Source organism: Rhamphochromis longiceps, linkage group LG7, assembly GCF_057381845.1.
Source record: "Rhamphochromis longiceps isolate RC_006_pf linkage group LG7, R_longiceps_female_GT1.1, whole genome shotgun sequence".
Classification (NCBI taxonomy): Eukaryota; Metazoa; Chordata; class Actinopteri; order Cichliformes; family Cichlidae; genus Rhamphochromis; species Rhamphochromis longiceps.
Window position 1 is genome coordinate 13462983 of NC_140563.1, and position 20903 is coordinate 13483885.

The 20903-nt window shown below is 39.2% G+C and overlaps 2 protein-coding genes across 2 annotated transcripts; one reads left to right on the forward strand and one right to left on the reverse strand.

Annotated features, from left to right (window-relative positions):
• Window positions 1-9192: 9192 nt before the first annotated feature.
• Window positions 9193-11005, forward strand: LOC146664911 (uncharacterized). The gene is made up of 4 exons (XM_085411075.1): window positions 9193-9524; window positions 9666-9917; window positions 10485-10574; window positions 10746-11005. The coding sequence occupies exons 1-4, from the start codon at window positions 9395-9397 to the stop codon at window positions 11003-11005; spliced, it is 732 nt and encodes a 243-aa protein (XP_085267201.1). The 5' UTR covers window positions 9193-9394.
• A 308-nt stretch (window positions 11006-11313) lies between these two features.
• Window positions 11314-13814, reverse strand: LOC146664912 (uncharacterized). The gene is made up of 2 exons (XM_085411076.1): window positions 13320-13814; window positions 11314-12213 (listed from the first exon to the last, which is right to left on the reverse strand). The coding sequence occupies exons 1-2, from the start codon at window positions 13631-13633 to the stop codon at window positions 11829-11831; spliced, it is 699 nt and encodes a 232-aa protein (XP_085267202.1). The 5' UTR covers window positions 13634-13814; the 3' UTR covers window positions 11314-11828.
• Between the last annotated feature and the right edge of the window lie 7089 nt (window positions 13815-20903).

Here is a 20903-nt window from a genome sequence, read left to right on the forward strand (position 1 = left end):
TCACCGTTGTATAGGAAAGGAGTGCACTGATCTTTGTTAACATCATAATGAACTGCTAAAGTGAAGCTTGTTCCCTGGCCCACATCAGGAGGTAATAGACAGAAATCTGTTGAAAAAGAAATAATGTACTGTAAGATTTCTTGTATAGGCGAAATTTGATTTAGGTGTTTTGGTTTTAATCAAGTTCTGCACTTCATAATGATCATACGTAGCGCTGGGCCACAATATGTTGTTTTAGTAGAAAACACAAACACATATTTTTTCACATACATTTTCAGACCTCTTGCTTTTGAATGATTTCAAAAGTTCTTTCATCTAAAAATTCACTGGACATTGTTGGAAAATGATCCTGTTATTACCTCTTGGGTGCTAAAATTAATCTCATCATGCTCACAACTGATGGGCTCGGACAGAAATTATCTCATTAGTTAAACGTTTGGCATTATAGAGGAAGAAATCATCCAGTCAGCTTTGAAAGGCTGTCAGGAGTATATAAATAACATTTCCGGGGGATTAAATGTGCAGTAAACACCATTGGTAAAAGCAGAAGACAGTCATTATTCACTTGTAAGTCACAATATGAACATGAAGTCAGTAAAGACCTAAAATACAATTTTAGGATTTTAGATGTAAGCTTAAACATAACCCTGACAGAGAACGACCAGAGGATCAATAAACTTTGTTTTAAATAGTGCCTTCTTTAAATGAACTGTAAATTACCTCTAATTTAAGACAAAAACATTTTTATGTACCTGGAATGTTTGAATGGCTGATTTTGAAAGCTGAAAGGACAAACCCCCAAAACAGAAGGTGCTTCATCTTGCTGCTTGTCTTCAGGATATCTTTCACAAGTGAGAGAAGGTTGTAAACTGCAGTCTGACCTTTGGAATTTCTCTGCATGGTGACACCTTCCAAACGTAAGGTAGTCCTATGGCTTTATTACCGCTACTGTATTGAGTTTATAGCCAGATATAAATGATCTATAGATCACAAAAAACCTGCATTATGACCACCTGCACTACAGCAGAAATCTACACAGACGGAGTGAGGCATACTCTATGTCTACAAAAGCCAGGAAATTTTTGTAAACCAACTTGCCCTGTCCTAGCGTTACAAGAGAGAGTTACTCTGTCTTATTATTTGGCTGTTATTTCTACAATACTTACATCAGCTTTCCACTCTTAGATTTTTAGCATTAATGTATGATCATGTTTGATGTGAGGCTTTCTGTTAAAAAGAAAGTCATCCATCCATTTTCCTCTGCTTATCCAGTTCAAGGTCGTGGAGTTCAGCAAAGCTGGAGGGTATGCCAGCTGTATGTCATAGGGATGAGAGTTAGGCAACACCCTGACTAGGTCACCAGTCTGTTGCAGGGCTAACACATACAGACAGATACCACTGGCATTCACGTTCACTTCTGGAGTCAATTTAAAATCACAAATTAACCTAAACCCCATGCACAACTTTGGAATGCAGGAGAAAGCCAAAGTACCCAGAGAGAACCTGCACAGAGATGCTTCCATCCATCCATTCGCTTCCGCTTATCCTTTTCAGGGTCGCGGGGGGCGCTGGAGCCTATCCCAGCTGTCATAGGGCGAGAGGCAGGGTACACCCTGGACAGGTCGCCAGTCTGTCGCAGGGCTAACACACAAGGACAGACAACCATTCACACTCACATTCACTCACACCTAGTGGCAATTTGGATTATCCAATTAACCTATCCCCACAAACTGCATGTCTTTGGACGGTGGGAGGAAGCCGGAGTACCCGGAGAGAACCCACGCAAACACGGGGAGAACATGCAAACTCCACACAGAAAGACCCTGGCCTGATGGTGGAATTGAACTCAGGACCTTCTTGCTGTGCGGCAACAGTGCTAACCACCGTGCCACCGTGCTGTGGAAGCACCACACAGAAGGGGCTCAGACTGGATTCAAAACCAGGATCTTATTTCTGTGAGGTAACCACCGCACTAACCAAAAGAAAATTACATTTGTCATATCTTCAAACAGCAAGTTACAGAGACAGATTGATATCCTTTAATCAGGAAATAAAAGTGGCGCTGGCAATGGTAATCAGGTTCCGCTGTGCTGGAGGAGTGGCTGAGAGTAGTCGCTGTAACCATCATCACAACCTCAGGTCATTTAAAGACATGTTTTTTTAAATCTGGGCATGCATTTCTACCCATATTGCATTTTGATGCTGTCCCCTTAGTTACACCTATTCAACGATGATCTCATGTATTTAGATATGTGAGTATGAATGTACCTACCATTTGTAATATTTAAAAAAACACAGTCCAGTTGAATGGATGTGTGTTTTGTGAGACCCCTTATGTTGGTAAATTGGCTATACAGTTTACAGTTTTTCCCAGAGTTTAAACACAGAAACAACTGTGGCTCAGTTTCTCAGAATGAGTAGTTGCAAAGTTGTTAACTTCTCTGACAAGAAGTTAACTACTTTGCAACAATTCGGCATATCTCTCAAAAGGAAACAGAGCACTCAAGGCCGTATTCTTAAAACGCATTCTTTCCTCCCAAATAACAGACACAGTTGTTTTACACTTTTGGCTTACAGACGATCGAACACTGATGTGATTAAGTGATCAAAACGCTATCAAAAGTGTTCATGTATACTTTGGTTTCATGAAGCCATGTTACATATTTAAATGTATAAAGTGTGTGTGGAAAGGCCTTTTCTTTTGTAGGGTACTACATGTTACACCTATGCAGTGTAAGAACAATGAGAAGCATTGCAAAGAAAGGAGTGGTATCAGATACAAAAAATAACAAAATTAATATTTATTCCTTACTGAGCTGACAAGCTTCAAGGAAATAGGAAAATACTTTTCATAGCCCTATAAACTGATAATCAATGAAAATAAATAAATTGAATACATTTGATTTCACTAGATTTTTGTTCTCTTAGCTCCAAGTTTCAGTGACACAGGCAGACACAGTGTCAAATGGATGGCCAAAAATAAACTGTGAGATACATTTTATTGTTGAGAATAGCTTCTGACTTGATGGGCAAGTATGTCTAAAAAAGATTGTCAACACTGACACGTTACTTGATCATGTCTGTCACTTTGAATTCAACAAAACATCGCATTTAAAATGATCAGATTTTTGGATGCAGCTTTAACTTCGGGTTAACTACAGTGCAAACTTTAATTCAGTGCCAGGAAGTTTAGAAATGTGACCATGCAGCTAACAAAAAAATGGTCCCATGGTTCTTTAACCATTTGGTGGCATATGTCTGGTGCTCAGTATGAACAGCCTACAGCCTCTTACATGAAGTAAGTTCACCTAGAAAGGATTCATGAAAAGTAAAGATTAACAATGCATAAACATAGATAGATTTTAGGGTAGTTATAAACCAGTTCCCTTCTATGACTAACACAGTAATCCTTTACAAAGTTGGGTCTCTCTCTTGCTATCAGACCACGTCATCAGCCAGTTCAAGGTCCAAATTAAGTAGGACTCTTTTTAAAAGTGCATCAGTAATATCAGTCATATAACATTACATTTTGCATGTCAACGACCAAAGGTTCATGGTTAAACACAATGCATTGTTCAATTGTCATCCGTTAGGTAGATACAGAAACTGGCTGACATTGCATACTTTACCTTTGTAATATGACTGCACTGATCTTTGCCTGAATAACACAGCGAGGTTTAAGTGTGAGCCATGGCCTTCGCCAGGAGCTAATAGACACATTTTATTTTTTGTATTGTATATAAACTGGTTCTTGGATTTAACTTTAAATCAACAATCACTCGTTTTCTTTAAGTGATAGAGTCATAAACAACAGTGCGACTTTTGGACAAGACAAATTTTAAAAAGACAATGGCAGTGCTGAACATTTATCAGAATCAGAATACTTTATTATTCCTCATTTACAGCGAATACTTTTATTGTATAGGCAAGATATGAATATGTGTACATATATTGCTGACCTACACCCTCAGTATCAGAATCAGAATCCCTAAGGAAATTATGTGGGTTACAGTTGATCCAATACAGTAACAGTAGCAGAAACAGACTAGACTATTTAACAATACTATAAGTTACAGATTTACAGATTTAAAAAATAGAACAAATATATACAAATCACTCAAAAATATATATCAAGGATTGACAGAGGTGATCATAAATAAATATCAAGAATATTGACAGCAACGTTACTGAGTAGAAAACAGCGTGTGCAAAAAGGGTGTAGCTATTGCAGTGTCTACAGTGTATAGTGTGTATAAATGGAGGAGTTGTACAGGGAGATGGTTTCCTGTGTCGTTCAGTGGTGCTTTTTGGTACTCTCAGTCTCTCATTGAACGTGCTGCTGTGGCTAGCCAGCACGTCATGGAGCGGGTGGGAGGTATTATCCAACATTGGCTTTATTTTGGACACCACCTTAAGGGAGTCCAGCTCCATCCCGACAACATTACTGCCCTTGCAGAACAGTTTATTTAGTCTGTTGGCATCTCTATGCACCTGTCATTGATTCAGGTGTGCAGTTTTTTTTTATTATTTCCATCACAAAATGATTGTGTCTGCCTGCAGCAGAGTGAGAATCTACACTTTTGGTGAATACAGTGGTTCTTATATACTGTTTTTCTACTCTACTTGTGCGCTCAAAGCACTTTATACAATGTGCGTCATTCACCTAAGTTGAATGCTTCCTATTCACACTCCCACAGATACATCGGAGAACAATTTGGCGTTCAGCATCTTGCCTGAGGATACTTTTTGCATGCAGACTAGAGCAACCAGGAATTGAACCACTAAACCTTAGTGGCTGACCAGCTCTACCTCCTGAACTACAGCCACATTTTGATGGTGTGCGTCAACAACAGCATGCCTAGGGTCACGAGGCCCACTAATGGTGTAGTGAGTAGAGGAAGGCCTAGTGACCTTAAAGCATTTTTGACATATATTGTGTAATTCATTTAGTACAAAATGACATAACAATGGCCAGTGGAACCAGAATTATAAACCTTTTCAGGCAAGGGTTAAAGTGGGATTTGGCAGGTGGAGAACCTTAAGTTCTCACCTAATAGGGAAATGAAAGAGAATGTTACATAAACCTTATCTGTTTAAATTCAATCTGATTACTCCTTCCGGAAACAAGTCATGTTAGTCAGCAGCCATAGTGAAATGCACATGGGCACCGACTTTAAAGTATTTTCTTTTATTTTCATTCTAATGGTCAATGAGACATAAAAACGCATGCACAGAAAGTTATAAATGTGTGTGAAAAACAATAACCTAAAAACATTAGCTTACTTGCCCCACAAATAAAAGCCTTCCCCCTAGATTTTGTCTTTCTATCACTACTTTTGCTCTTGCAAAACTCTTAAATTCTTACATTTCCATAGCTGTTTCTCTTATAATGGTGATACTGAGGACCTAAATTAATAATGTCCATGTAAACTCTACCAAAATACTGCAAAACCAGTTTTGCATTTAATGTCCATCATAACCTTTGAATAACATCAAATTCTTATCATGTAATTTGTTAAACACATTACCCAGTATCATAACTTCTGCAAAACATCAAATACAGATCCTCTATTTGATTAAGAAAAATCTAACATGAGCTCGGTCATTACATGTAAGGACAAAATTTCCAGTTTATCGAATGTTGAATGTCACTTGCTAAGCAGGTCTTATCTTTGAAGATTGTTTTTAGTCTTCAGTAGTCTTCAATTTGAGAATATCTTTGACAAGCTCATCTTCCTCTTGAGTCCTCTCTGTCTTACATTTTTCTTCATATATGATAGTGAACTTCTCACATGCTGTTTTTTTTTCTACCTTGCAAATGCAACTACAGTAACTGTGGACATCTGGAAGATGCAATGTGTGGCTAATAGCACACAGAGCAATATGTGTGTTTGATGATATTTGTTGAGCTTTTTCAAGTGTTGCAAATTAGCTGCCACTTCACTTCTGTTGTGCCTGCAGCTCGTGGTGAAGTTAAACCTCATCTTGATATTATTGGGTTAATGAGCTGCCTATCAGATTTAACTGCAGAAACCATTTCCACATGTCAACACCGACAGCTGAAATATTTTCTCATGCAGTGTCTTGAACTGCTCTCCTAAAAGCCAAACTGCTAAACTTATGTAAAGCTGAAGCTTGTGTGTAAAGAAACAGAAAGTTTAATATGCATTTGATAAAACAAACAAACAAAGCAAACAAAGAACATGTCACAGTTCTGTGTCGGATTGACCCAGCATTTTGAGTTTATTATGTTTTGGTTTATCTCTTGAATCATCTTTGTGTTACCTTTGTGATTTGTTGCTTACTATTTGAGTTCCATGTTTCTGTTTACTCGTGGTTAAGGATTTGTGTTCTCATGTTTTGTGTGAGTTTAGTTCTGTGTCCTGTCTGCGTCCTCGTGTAGTGATCTCTTGTTTCCTGTTTTTGTGAAGGTCTGTGTGTCATGTGAATGTGTTCAGTTTTACCTCTTGTCTCGTCTCGTTAATTACTCCCAGCTGTGTCCACCACCTGTGTGTAATCCCCCCTGTGTTTCTCTGTGTGTATTTAAGTCATGTCCTCTGTGATTGTAGTTGCTGGTCCGTCTGTGTATCCACCATGTTTCATCCGTGTGTTCCCTGCTGGCATCATCATGTACCATCGTCTTCCTTCCTTTATGTCCAGGTTTGTGTTCTTGTTCATGCTCAGTAGTTTAGTTGTCCCACTATAGTTTAGTTCTCCGTTTTGCCGTTTGCCTATCTATATTTTGTGTTCAATAAATCACCTTCACACCTTCACAACTGCCTGCGTTTGGATCCTCCTTTACCTTTTCCACACGGCTCTTCTCACTCGCCATGACAGAACATTGCATTTTTAGATACAAAGCATAGTACAATTTCAACCTAAGAATGAGCAGAATGATAATGCAGAAAGCTGCAGGAATGACTTGTGTAATAAAATGTAATACTTAAAGCTTTAAACTTGGAGTATAGCTTTAAAATTTATGTTACAAAGAGATGACTAATTTAAAAAAATAGAGTTGGGAAAATACCAAAAACAAACTTAGTTTAAATATTTTGATCCTGGCATCGTGACTTAAAAACAAAAAAGATCTAAAATGAAGAATCTTAAACAAAGGGCCAGCACTCACAACATATAATGTGACTTTTGGTTTTCAACTGCTCCACCAACACAGATATTGATCGCCATACTGTGAATGCTGACCGTTGTATTATTATTATTATTTTTTGCCTGTCCCGTTCAGTACGAAGGCCAGGAAAGAGCCCAACGGATTTATTTTTTCAAGTGGAGAAAATATGCCAATGCCATATTGTTCCACTTGATTAGTCTATATTATCATTGTTTATTTATTTTATTTTAGACCCAAGAGAAGTTACTCTTTTCACTGCGGTGGGGGCAAGCAGACCACCACAGGGAGGCCCAGCGTCACAGACCCCAACCAGACTGCCAACTCCTCCCAGCCCCCCAGCCTCTATGGAGTGCAACGAGGGTGTGAAGACCCCATACCTCACTCCGCCCACTCATATGTCGTTTTGCTGCATGCTGTTCTAAAGTGCATTTAAAACATGGGACGAAAACGAAAACAAAATATTCCAGAAACATGCTTTGCCGATCCGATCAGCTGTTCATTACACTTCCTAGTTGGAATAGACGTCAGCGCGAACTATTGCATATCCGCCATTACCTATCCGAAACCGGAAGTGATGTCATTTTCATGGAAAATGTAGTTTTTTATCTTCAGGGCCTTTTTTTTTTTTTTTTTGCAAATTTGCATTATAATATTTATTTTCGGTTTTCCTGCAGTATATAAAAATTGGTGTATCTCAAAAATAAAACTATGAAGTGGTTTTGTATTTTTTTATATTTACAGTTTTGAGGGATAAACCTCTTAAAAAATTCTCGAAATATATGTAAAAGAAAAAGACTACAACGATTTTAAATTATTTTTGTAGTTTATTGCACTTTTTGCAATTTATGTAGTTACTATGGACTTATGTCTGTGAAGGTTCTCAGTCATCCAGGTCATCGTAGTCAAAGGAGCTTGCAAAGAAAAGCGTCTGGACTTCTTTAAGTTGCTTGAAGACGTTTCACCTCTCATCCGAGAAGCTTCTTCAGTTCTAAGGTCAAATGGTGGAGAGTCCCAGATATAAACCCAGTGGGAGTAACCCCCCACAGAGGGACAAAAGGACCCCCTGATGATCCTCTAATCGCCTGAGCCAAGGTGTGAAACTGGGCGTGGGTCCCAATCAGCCAGGGTTTCGGGTGTGTTCATTGTGAAACCTGGCCCCACCTTATCATGCGAATTTCTGAGGTCAGATGGCCCAGGATGTGAGTGGGCGTTAAGGCGTCTGGGAAGGGATCTCAAAACTGGATTATAGATGGCAGAGAGTTGGTGTCGTAAACCCCCGCCTCTGTTCAAAGATGGTCGCCCACTGTGAGCGACCATCTTTGAACAGAGGCGGATAAAGATGCAAATAAAGTGCAAGAACATAGTATGTTATTGTTGTTGACATTGTTATAATGTAGTCTTCATGTTTTCATTTAAAACAGATTGAGAAAAATTAGAAGGAATAGAGTTTGGTGTTGGCCTGGTATTTTGTGAAGCTAACTCTGTGGGAAACGCTATTGTGCATTTTTTACTTACCTTCATTGTTATGGTGCTCACTGAAACATTTTAACACTTAAACCCCCGCGGAGCCATCATTTTGCGTTTTTTTTTTTATTATTACAGCTTCATTAATGTCACAACCAGCCCATCTACGAGTGATTCTTTCAGAACATGATGTCGAGAAACTGGCATTACCATCTGGAATCCCTGGAACAGTTGAGGAACTTCATTCAGTTGTTCAAGATACATTTAGGATTTCTGGGGATTTCTGTTTGCATTACAAGGATGCTGATTTTGGTAATGAGTTTTTCTCCTTTAAGGATAAGGACACTATCAAGGTGATCTATATCCAGGAACCTCCTACAGTAACGGTGTGTTCACACCGAACGCGATGGACGCGAATAGAGCGTCAGGTTTACATGTAAAGTCAATGGAAAGGCGCGATGACGCGCGATTGCGGGTCCCGCGAAAATTCGGAAGCAGATTTGCGTCGCGAAAACGCCAAAACGCGTGAAACGCGCGTCAGTGTAGCGCGTCAGGCGCGTTTGACGCGCGAAACGCGTGTCAGTGTAGCGCGTCAGGCGCGTTTGACGCGCGAATAAAACCACGCGCGTGAGTTTTTGTGTTGCACTTTGTGCATACGCGCGTTTCGCGTCTACCGCTCGAGTTGGAAAAATCTGAACTCCAGCGTCAAATCGCGCCGCGACAACCAATCAGGAGCCTGGTGACGTGGCTCTGACCTAGGTCAAAGGGGCAGATCCAGCCAAAGCCCTTCATTCTTCATTCAGTATGGAGGAAAAGCTGATCAGCGCCGTGGCTAACCACCCCGAGCTATATGATGCCAGCTCCTATTTCTACCGAGACAGGAATAAAAAGGACCTAGCTTGGAGACACATAAGTGAGGAGATCGGGCAACCTGGTAAGTTCATTCCTTCTTCTTTTTAATTTTCAGACTGACCCGATGAAGCCGTGCAAAAGCTAGCAAGCGCGCCTACTGTCCCGCGATTTTCCCACTGTTGTACAAATACCTTTCCGCTAACCAGATAATGCGTTTATTCAGAGGACATCTGCAGGAGAAAGTGGAAGAGCCTCAGGGACACCTATAATAAGGAGAAGAGGTCAGAGAAGGAGAAGAGGAGTGGGTCTGCAGCAGGATCGGGGAGGAGATGGAAGTTCTTCGCGGTCATGGGGTTTCTGGACCCCTTCCTCACCCCGCGGGAGACCAGCGGTAATATGGTGCGGACCGTGGAGAACTTCTCCCCCGAGGACCAGGGACAGCCCGAAGAGGCAGCAGGGGAGTGTCAGTCAGAAGGTATGTTTACAATTAATTAATGTAGGCAGTTAATTTATGCGTGTTGTCATACAGGAATATATTTTGTTTATTAATAAACAGTATAAAGTAGTCCCGCTGTTCATCCGTCACTGCCTCGCCTTTTCGCTGATTTTTTTATTGCACCGTACAGCTTTCAACGATGCGCATTGCATTCTGCAGCCCAAATGACAAATCTCCTCCGTGTCGTGTCTCCTGCGCTTGCCAAACTTATCATGTTTGGTTTTGATAACCATCACTTCAAATAGAAAAAAACAGCACAAAAACACTCATAACTATGACCCTCATTCGGAAATAGACACCTGCACCGGGAGCAAAAAAGGCGCACAAAAGTGGCGCCGCAGACGGAGAAAAAGCGCGGCATAATACTTTTACGTTTTAAAATCGACAAAGGTTTGCACTTTGAGAATCAACTTGTGAGAACTGTGACTACTGTTCATGTGCTGCAATAAATGGGAGACCACTGTATATAATAATAAGTATATAATAATATAATATTCTCTATGACTATTGTCTTCAACCTGTTAACATTTAATATTGTCTTGATAGAGTCAAGTTATCATGCAGCAGAGTCCTCCCCTGTTGCTTCTCCTGACTCCCCAGTCCCTGGTCCCTCCACTCCTGCTGCTGCACCCACAGGTATGAACATCAAGCACTGATAGCTTTTTACTTGCTTGGATTCCCTTGTGATCACCTTTACTAAATATCTACAACCAATCTGTTCATATCCTGGTTTTTTTCAATTTTGAAAATGACAATCTAGTAGCAGCCTTCTCATTTCTTTGTGGTGTTTTGTTCTGTTTTTTACAGGCCCACAGAGGAGGAGAGCTCGAAGGCGGTCGAGGGAAGGGTCCCAGGATGGTCCATCGGCGGTGGAGCTGGCTATCCTGGAGTCCCTAAAGAGGCCACGCCCGTCTGCAACAGAGTATTTCCTCCTCGGCCTTGTTCCTGCTCTGGAGAGTGTGCCGCCTCAGACACGAGAATTCGTGAAATTCCAAATTCATAAATTAGTTTTTGACAACAGCACAGCTGTGCTAAATTTGGAAACATTGGACCCTAATGATCAGTAGTTTTCTGATGAGGCAGCAGCTCTCCAGGGCAGAAACAATGTTCTTATTCTTCTCCTCCTTCTCCCCTGAGGCTCTTCCACTCCAAGCTGGGTCCTTTTTATTCCTGTCTCTCTGTAAATAGTTAAATTTCATATATTTATGTTGAATCTTTTTATTACTGAATTTATAAATTTTATCAAATAAACATTTATAATGACAAATGTCTCTGTTCTACTACACAGCAAATATTGGCACCCGACTTGACACAAGTAGAATTTATTTCATATTATACTAATGACAAAATATACTGATACAGTGGGATGCAAAAGTTTGGGCAACCTTGTTAATAGCCATCATTGTCCTGTACAAATCGTTATTTGTCACAATTTAAATTGTCAGTTAAATACATCATATAGGAGACACACACAGTGATATTTGAGAAGTGAAATGCAGTTCACTGGATTTACAGAAAGTGTGCAATAACTTTACACTAAATAAAGCAGGTGCATATATTGGCAACACATAAAAAGAGAAATAACATAAATATGTAGTGTATATCAATGTGTGTGTCTCCTATATGATATATGTAATTGACATTTTTTACTGTAACCGATTCATACAGGAAAATAATGACTATTAATAAGGTTGCTCAAACTTTTGCATCACACTGGTTATAGGAACATAGTGAAGACAAGTTACTTAAGAGAATAAAGAGAGGTTAGGTTATTTTGGAGTAGAGATCCATTTATTAAGAAAATTTTAAAAAGACAGGAACACTCTTTAGAGGTTTGTGGGTGGCTCTTAAAAGAGCCGTTGTGGGGAAGTCACTCAGACTTCAAACAGGCTACTCCTTTGGTTGCCAAGACACAGCTCCCTCTGCCGAGAAGTGGGCCATGAACTTCTCCCTCACCAGGACAGCCTCTCTGGAGGAGTTGTTTGCTGCTACACGACCCAGGCCTTGCAACGGCTCCACCACAGCAGGTGCCACACCCCTCACAGCAGGTGCCCCTCTCTCGTCCACACAGCGCAGAAAATTGTGGAGAACACACGTTGCCTTCACACACTCTGCGATGGACCGCCAGTCTTCAGTTGAAGGCACAGCCATGAAATCGTCCACTAGACAGTCCCAGATGGCCGTCGCTACCTGGGGGATGATCTGGCTCACCGTGGACACACCGACTCGAAAACTGAACGTGATGGTCCTGAAGGAGTCCCCGGTGGCAAGGAACCTGGACAAAATTGTTTAAAATGTGTATTATGTGTACTGCAGTTACAAAATACATTATTGAAATTCCAAAATTACAAATTCCAAAACATAAATCTTACATAAAACATTTTGTAATTATAAGGATAATTACATGATATATATTTGATATAATCTAAAACAGTCTGCAGTGATTATATACAAATATTCAACTATCCCAGAAATTAAACCAGGTATAAATAAACAAAAGGAGTGTGTATCACTACAAAGATTAACCCACAGTGGTCCTAATACCAGTTTGATATCAGCAAACACCGAGAGCATACCTATGACACCACAGCCATGCTATCATTCAACCACTGATAACAGCATAAATCGAATTAAATCGGGACTTGATGAGACCATCTGAGTATCACTAGAAATATTATAAACAGTACCAGTTTGCTATCGGTAAACACCGAGAGCATTCACTGTTAGCATAGCACATCCATGTTAGCAGTGTATAAACGATACACTGCTAACATGGATGTGCTATGCCATCAGTAAACGCCGACAGCATTCACTGTTAGCATAGCACATCCATGTTAGCAGTGTATAAACGATAGTTTATACACGCCGACAGCATTCACTGTTATAGCACATCCATGTTAGCAGTGTATACACGATACACTGATAACATGGATGTGCTATGCCATCAGTAAACGCCGACAGCATTCACTGTTAGCATAGCACATCCATGTTAGCAGTGTATAAACGATAGTTTATACACGCCGACAGCATTCACTGTTATAGCACATCCATGTTAGCAGTGTATACACGATACACTGCTAACATGGATGTGCTATGCCATCAGTAAACGCCGACAGCATTCACTGTTAGCATAGCACATCCATGTTAGCAGTGTATAAACGATAGTTTATACACGCTGACAGCATTCACTGTTATAGCACATCCATGTTAGCAGTGTATACACGATACACTGCTAACATGGATGTGCTATGCCATCAGTAAACGCCGACAGCATTCACTGTTAGCATAGCACATCCATGTTAGCAGTGTATAAATGGATGGTTTAGCATATATTAGCACAGGTATCAATAAAGGACTACCGTATTGACCACTTTTACTAACCTCAGGCAGACGGACAGGCGCTCTGCAGGTGGGATTGAGCGCCTGTAATTGGTGTCTAGGCGGGCGATTCTGGGACCGACGCGGGAAAGCAGGTCCTCAAACTGGCCGGGTGACAGACGATGATATCGCTGGAATCTGCCGTCATCCAGGCGCAGCTCCTGGAGCAAATGGTGAAACTCACCAAACTGCTCACGCGCCTGGAGGACTTGATGGACCCAGGTACGGCGAGGACGTCTTTTACGCTGCTGCTCTGCTCTCCACAGTAAATAGAGAAGGGAGACTCTCTCTTCAAGCGCTAGCTCGACAGCTGCCATCTTGCAAAGATGGAAACTCCCACATTTCCGGTTCACGCGCGATGGATTTTTCTTGGACACGCGTTGAGACGCGAATGTACACGCGTCAAATTAGGGGCGTTTGGGGCGTTTTATTCGCGTCCATCGCGTTCGGTGTGAACACACCGTAACTCTGACCTTAACAGATGTAGACAGATCCTTTACAAGCCTTGCTGATGATCCTCTTCAATTTTCTGATGATGCCTGCTCATCTGCATTGTCACATGACACATTGCCTGTCTCTTCAGAATTAGAGACAGAAATACCAGTCCAGCGATCAAATGGATGGCCCATAGAATTTCCAATCCCTCGTTTCTCTACCAGTACGGAGATTCTGCTGCAGTCCGGCAATCAAAACTTCAGTTGTTCTGGGACTGTTTTTGGTACTAAAGATCTCATCACACTACTTCCAGACATCCTTGGAAGTTTAGCTGAGGCTATTTTTGAATACACTGCTTATCCATCAAGTGCACAACTAAGTCAAGTAGCAGAGACCTTGACTAAAAAACATCCCTGCCTCAAAGAACCAGGTTCTTTTCATGGATGTTATGGATGGATTCAGCGCCTCAAATATAAAATGAACAACTTCAGATCCAATCTTCGAGGTACTGGCTTGCCCGGAAATTGTGGTGAACTCACTCAAGAGGAAACCAGCACATGAGCAGGCTCCTGCTAAAAAATTTAAAAAGCCTAAAAAGGCGAAAGTAAATTACCTACCTCCACATCCTCAAGGGGAAACAAGTGGAAGTTTGGAGAAGGAAAGAGTGGACCTCTTGTGTGAAGTGATGAAAAGGGATAATTGCCAGGTGATTGCAGGGAAAATGGGTAAGACATTCTCTCTTCGCAGGCAAGAAATCGTATATGAGGCACCCGCTATCAGGAACTTCATGGAGCGTTGGCCTGCATTATTTGATGCGACACAGGTAACAAAAAATTTTCTTACATTTCATACATAATACACTCATATCACTCCCCATATGTTCTATATTTGATTTTCTGATTACAATCTTAATCCTAATGCACAAAGTAAAAAAATAAATAAATAAACATACTCATACACAAATATTTTTGAATGCAACAGTAAATAAGCAGAAACATGACTCCAACATTACAGAATAAAATTAAAAACAATTAAATGATGAATGTGGTGGATTATCAGTTTAAAGCAAGTTGATCTTAAATGCTTTAAAAACAACAGGTTTCTTTTAAAGATAATTTTGGTGAAGTCTGCAGTTTCCTATAACAGAGTATTTAACTGGTCCAGGTTTTCACAAGCGACTCATTCAGCTTAGGTGTTGGGCATGGCAAAAGGCTCCTTGAACAATTCAACTAATGATTGTAGCGTTTCACTTAATCATTTCAGCTAATCCAATATGTCAAAGCTAATAATTATGTATATGTTCGATTTCAGTTTATTGTTTTCCTTAGTTTTACATTCTAAATTGATGACCAAACCTGGCATACTGTTGTTTAGTTTTCTTAAAAACAAACTAGAATGCTGTCTTTAGGCCTACACAAGTGAACCTCACATTAAGCAAGTAAATCCCAGTTAGAAATCGATTTAGGTAGAGCAGGTCAAACTGGTCATAGAAAATGTTGTTCATGTTGTGTGGTTAAAAAAAATCAAAACAAAAAGCGGGCTGTGTTTTTATTGATTTGTCTTATGATACCATAATTTTGTCTCATGCTTATTGATACATCCTATTTGGGTCAGTGTGTGTGTGTGTGTGTGTGTGTGTGTTTGTTTGTGTGCACTGATCTTCTGAATTATTACGATTCAGCAAGGATAAAAGTCTAATCTATAATCAACTAACCTATTTTTTAAATGTGCTTTACAAGGACACAGAAGAATTTGAGGCCAACCTAGAAAGGCAGGTGATGAAAATTGCCATCATCGGTGACCGGTATACCCCTGGATCTGACCACAAGACTGCAACCATTGTGGTAGAAGGAACAAAAATCCTGGAGGGCCCGGATATCCCAAGTTGCTGTGCGTTACTCATGGGCATAATATATGCTCTCAATCTGAGCTATTGCAAGGAACTGAAATATGCTTTCGAAGTCTTTCAGAAGCTGTTGCTTGATCTTGATGGACTGAGAGCCAGTGCAAAAGTAACAAGTCTCAAGAACAGTATGTTCTAAAGATGTCACTTGTTTTGAGCACTAAGAAATTTTATTCAGATTGTGTTACTTTGTATTTGGAAGTCCACTGGGAAAAAATGATAGTGTTGATAAAAAATAGAAGACACTAATTTTTTTCTATCTAGTTATTTTTGATATTATATTCAAGAAATGTGTCTTGACAGTTGTTGTACTACCCTGTCCTTAAAACTTATCCTGCATTTAATCCTCAAAGAGATGTGCTGATGAATGAACCAGCATTATGTTAAACATGTTGACTCTGTTTCAAAAATTGTTAACCATTTTGAGTCCTGTATGTGTAAAATTAATCTTAAATGTGTTTACTGCATGAAAGTTTGAACACTGAAAGTTAACATTTACTGAACACTTAGTACAAATGTTTTCTAAGTGGATTTCTGGTTTATTTTCACTGTTTAACTATAAGGTGTTGAATTGCCTAAAGTAAAATATAAATTGTACAAACTGTACAAACAATAAAAAAAGTTAATTGCTTAAAAATGTTGAATTCATTCAATTCTTAAAAGCTAGTACAATAATAAAAACAAGAAAAAGCTAAAATTATGATGATAATGAAGAAAATCAGCTACTTAATATTTTAAATGATTAACTTAAAAAAATATTTTCGTAACTACTATCATTAATTACATAACACTTAAAAAACAGTTTTGAATAATATGGAAAAAGATACGGTGGCCCCTAGAGACAAAGCACGTACAAACTCCAAAACACTTGCAAAATCCAAAACACTTGCAAACTAAAAAACACATGCAAAGTCCAAAACACGTACAAACTCCAAAACACTTGCAAGATCCAAAACACTTGCAAAATCCAAAAAACACATGCAAACTCCAAAACACGTACACACTCCAAAACACTTGCAAAATCCAAAACACGTACAAACTAAAAAACACTTGCAAACTCCAAAACACGTACAAACTCCAAAACACTTGCAAAATCCAAAACACGTACAAACTCCAAAACACTTGCAAAATCCAAAACACGTACACACTCCAAAACACTTGCAAAATCCAAAACACTTGCAAACTAAAAAACACTTGCAAACTCCAAAACACGTACAAACTCCAAAACACTTGCAAAATCCAAAACACTTGCAAACTAAAAAACTCATGCGAACTCCAAAACACGTACAAACTAAAAAACACTTGCAAACTCCAAAACACGTACAAACTCCAAAACACTTGCAAAATCCAAAACACTTGCAAACTCAAAAACACATGCAAAGTCCAAAACACGTACAAACTCCAAAACACTTGCAAAATCCAAAACACGTACAAACTAAAAAACACTTGCAAACTCCAAAACACGTACAAACTCCAAAACACTTGCAAAATCCAAAACACTTGCAAACTAAAAAACACATGCAAACTCCAAAACACGTACAAACTCCAAAACACTTGCAAAATCCAAAACACGTACAAACTAAAAAACACTTGCAAACTCCAAAACACGTACAAACTCCAAAACACTTGCAAAATCCAAAACACTTGCAAACTCCAAAACACATGCAAAGTCAAAAACACATGCAAAGTCCAAAACACGTACAAACTCCAAAACACTTGCAAAATCCAAAACAAGTACAAACTAAAAAACACTTGCAAACTCCAAAACACGTACAAACTCCAAAACACTTGCAAACTCAAAAACACTTGCAAATTCCAAAACACAACGGAAGTGCTCCAGGACACTAGGGGCAGTGTTGAGCTTTTGTTACCTAGTAACTACACAAGCCAGGAAGTGCCAATGACCGGATTTGGGGTTTTAAGGCCGATTACGTCACAGCGACAAGAGAAGGCTTTCCCAATTCAAAGGCTGCTCGAAATGCGGCCCTCAAATGCGTCCTTAATTTCCCTGAATTTTAAGGATGGGTCGGTGTAGCCTTCATGGCCCAACATATCCCAGACTTCATAGTGCGGTGGTGGTATGGATAATTTTGCAAAGTCCAAAACACGTACAAACTCCAAAACACTTGCAAAATCCAAAACACTTGCAAACTAAAAACCACATGCAAACTCCAAAACACGTACACACTCCAAAACACTTGCAAAATCCAAAACACGTACAAACTAAAAAACACTTGCAAACTCCAAAACACGTACAAACTCCAAAACACTTGCAAAATCCAAAACACTTGCAAACTAAAAAACACATGCAAACTCCAAAACACGTACAAACTCCAAAACACTTGCAAAATCCAAAACACGTACAAACTAAAAAACACTTGCAAACTCCAAAACACGTACAAACTCCAAAACACTTGCAAAATCCAAAACACTTGCAAACTAAAAAACACATGCAAACTCCAAAACACGTACAAACTAAAAAACACTTGCAAAATCCAAAACATGTACAAACTAAAAAACACTTGCAAAATCCAAAACACGTACAAACTCCAAAACACTTGCAAAATCCAAAACACTTGCAAACTCCAAAACACATGCAAAGTCCAAAACACATACAAACTCCAAAACACTTGCAAAATCCAAAACACGTACAAACTAAAAAACACTTGCAAACTCCAAAACACGTACAAACTCCAAAACACTTGCAAAATCCAAAACACGTACAAACTAAAAAACACTTGCAAACTCCAAAACACGTACAAACTCCAAAACACTTGCAAAATCCAAAACACTTGCAAACTCCAAAACACATGCAAAGTCAAAAACACATGCAAAGTCCAAAACACGTACAAACTCCAAAACACTTGCAAAATCCAAAACAAGTACAAACTAAAAAACACTTGCAAACTCCAAAACACGTACAAACTCCAAAACACTTGCAAACTCAAAAACACTTGCAAATTCCAAAACACAACGGAAGTGCTCCAGGACACTAGGGGCAGTGTTGAGCTTTTGTTACCTAGTAACTACACAAGCCAGGAAGTGCCAATGACCGGATTTGGGGTTTTAAGGCCGATTACGTCACAGCGACAAGAGAAGGCTTTCCCAATTCAAAGGCTGCTCGAAATGCGGCCCTCAAATGCGTCCTTAATTTCCCTGAATTTTAAGGATGGGTCGGTGAAAAAAACAAAACAAAAAAGCTTCCTCAATACTCAGCTCAACAAGTAGTCCATTCTGAGTGATTCACTCATTGAACAAATCATTCTTCAGCATCAGTAGACGCCCTTTCAGTGGTTTTTTGTCCTCAAGGCACATCACAACCTTCTGGATAAATGTGAATGTAAGCTCAAGTTTCTTTTGGTATTGTAGGTCTAGTGCATAGATGTACCCAAAGAGCAGGAGAAATGAGTCAGCCAGATTTGTGGGACCATTCACAAGTATTTCATCCTCAACGACAATGCAGATGCTTTCGGGACTGAAGAGAGCCGAATCAGTAGTGTCATCCGTGACAACTGTCAGCAGAGCCACAGGAGTGTCAGTGAGTTCTGGACCATCTGCTGACTGCAAAACAAAAATAATACAAGAATGAGTTCAGCCCCACAAGGACACAAATCATGCTATTGATTAGAGGTGTGAATCTTCATAAGTCGCACGTTTCTTTTAGGATTATAATGTCAACGATTTAATTTGATATTGCGATACATCATGATGCATTACAATAATCTTAATTTGGGTTTGGTTTCAAAACATATGTTTAAATAAATGTTTTCAATAATAAATATATGCCAAGATATTTGTTTTTGTTATTTACCAAACATTTCTCTGACCACAACATGGCACCTCCAAAAAAATAGAACACTTGAATTTTAAAAAGGGAGATAGATTATTATACAAAAAAAATCTGCAGATAAAAACTTTCAACTATTTTCATGTTTTCTGGTTTATGCGTAACAATCTTCTTGCAATCTTATTCAACAATAGTTGATATATGGGAGAAAACAAGTCAGATGAGGACTGTGTTGAACCTCCTTCCTGATATACACCCTGGTTCTCCTTGAGTTCTGAGTGATGTCATATGGTTGATGCTGAGGCCAGTACACTTACATCACAAGTCCTGAATAACGTGGAGACATCTTCACGCAGGTACACATACGGAAGAGGATTAGGGCCACTGGAAAAAAAAAAAAAGAATTCTGACTTTAATCTCAGAATTCTGAGATTAAAGTCAGAATTCTTTTTTTTTTTTCCAGTGGCCCTGATCCTCTTCCGTATACACAGGAAGTGCACGAAGGACGAATATATTTCCAGTAAAAAATAAAAAAAGAATGTCGAAATTAAATTTAAACAAAACAAAAACGCGTTAGACTTACCAAATTTAGGGCAGTTGATGAAAAAAAATAAGGTGGTGGTCGTGGTGGGTTGAAGTTGGGGACTCTTAATCCACACGGGCTGGCCAAATCTTCCCCGCATCAAGGTAAATTCAAGATGGCTGACTCAGCTTTCCTGAAGGAGCGACAAGACTCCACCCACCAGAACGTCACTAATATATGCTTCTTAAACTTTTTGAGCGTTCCAAAAAAATTAGCTAAAAAATATTGAGCCCTATTCAATTAAAGCTGCATAAAAGCCAACAGAGCTCAATACTTTATAGTTTGCTCAACTACAAAACGACATTTGAGTGTTATGAGCAGTGTTGGTCAAGTTACTTGAAAAAAGTAATCAGTAACTAATTACCAATTACTTCCCCCAAAAAGTAATCCCGTTACTTTACTGATTACTTATTTTCAAAAGTAATTAATTACTTAGTTACTTTTTAAAAACACGATTTACAACCTGAATAGGTGATAAAGCGATAGATCTTTCAGCCCAATTCTACTTTTTCTGCATAATCCATCATACAAAATGTAATCAAATGGAAAAGTCTCTTTTTAAAACTTGTTTTATTAGTTTTAATCTTTTAACTTTATGCATCAAGCAAAAATGTAATTATCTGCAACATTCTCTGACTGGAAGAAATTTGTTTAATATTTAAACCTATTTTCTGCACATTCCAGCTCATAAAATAAAATATTTTTTTTTGTGTTTACACTCAGTCTTTCAAATCGATGCAAGTAAAACACAGCAGAAAATAAATAAAGTCAAAGACTCAGCGGTCCTGTTGCTCTATTTTCACCTGTAAAGCAGGAGTAGGGTAGGGGAGGTTTACCCTGGTGCAGGTGTGCCGCAGTCAGTGGAAGAATCCGCGAGTT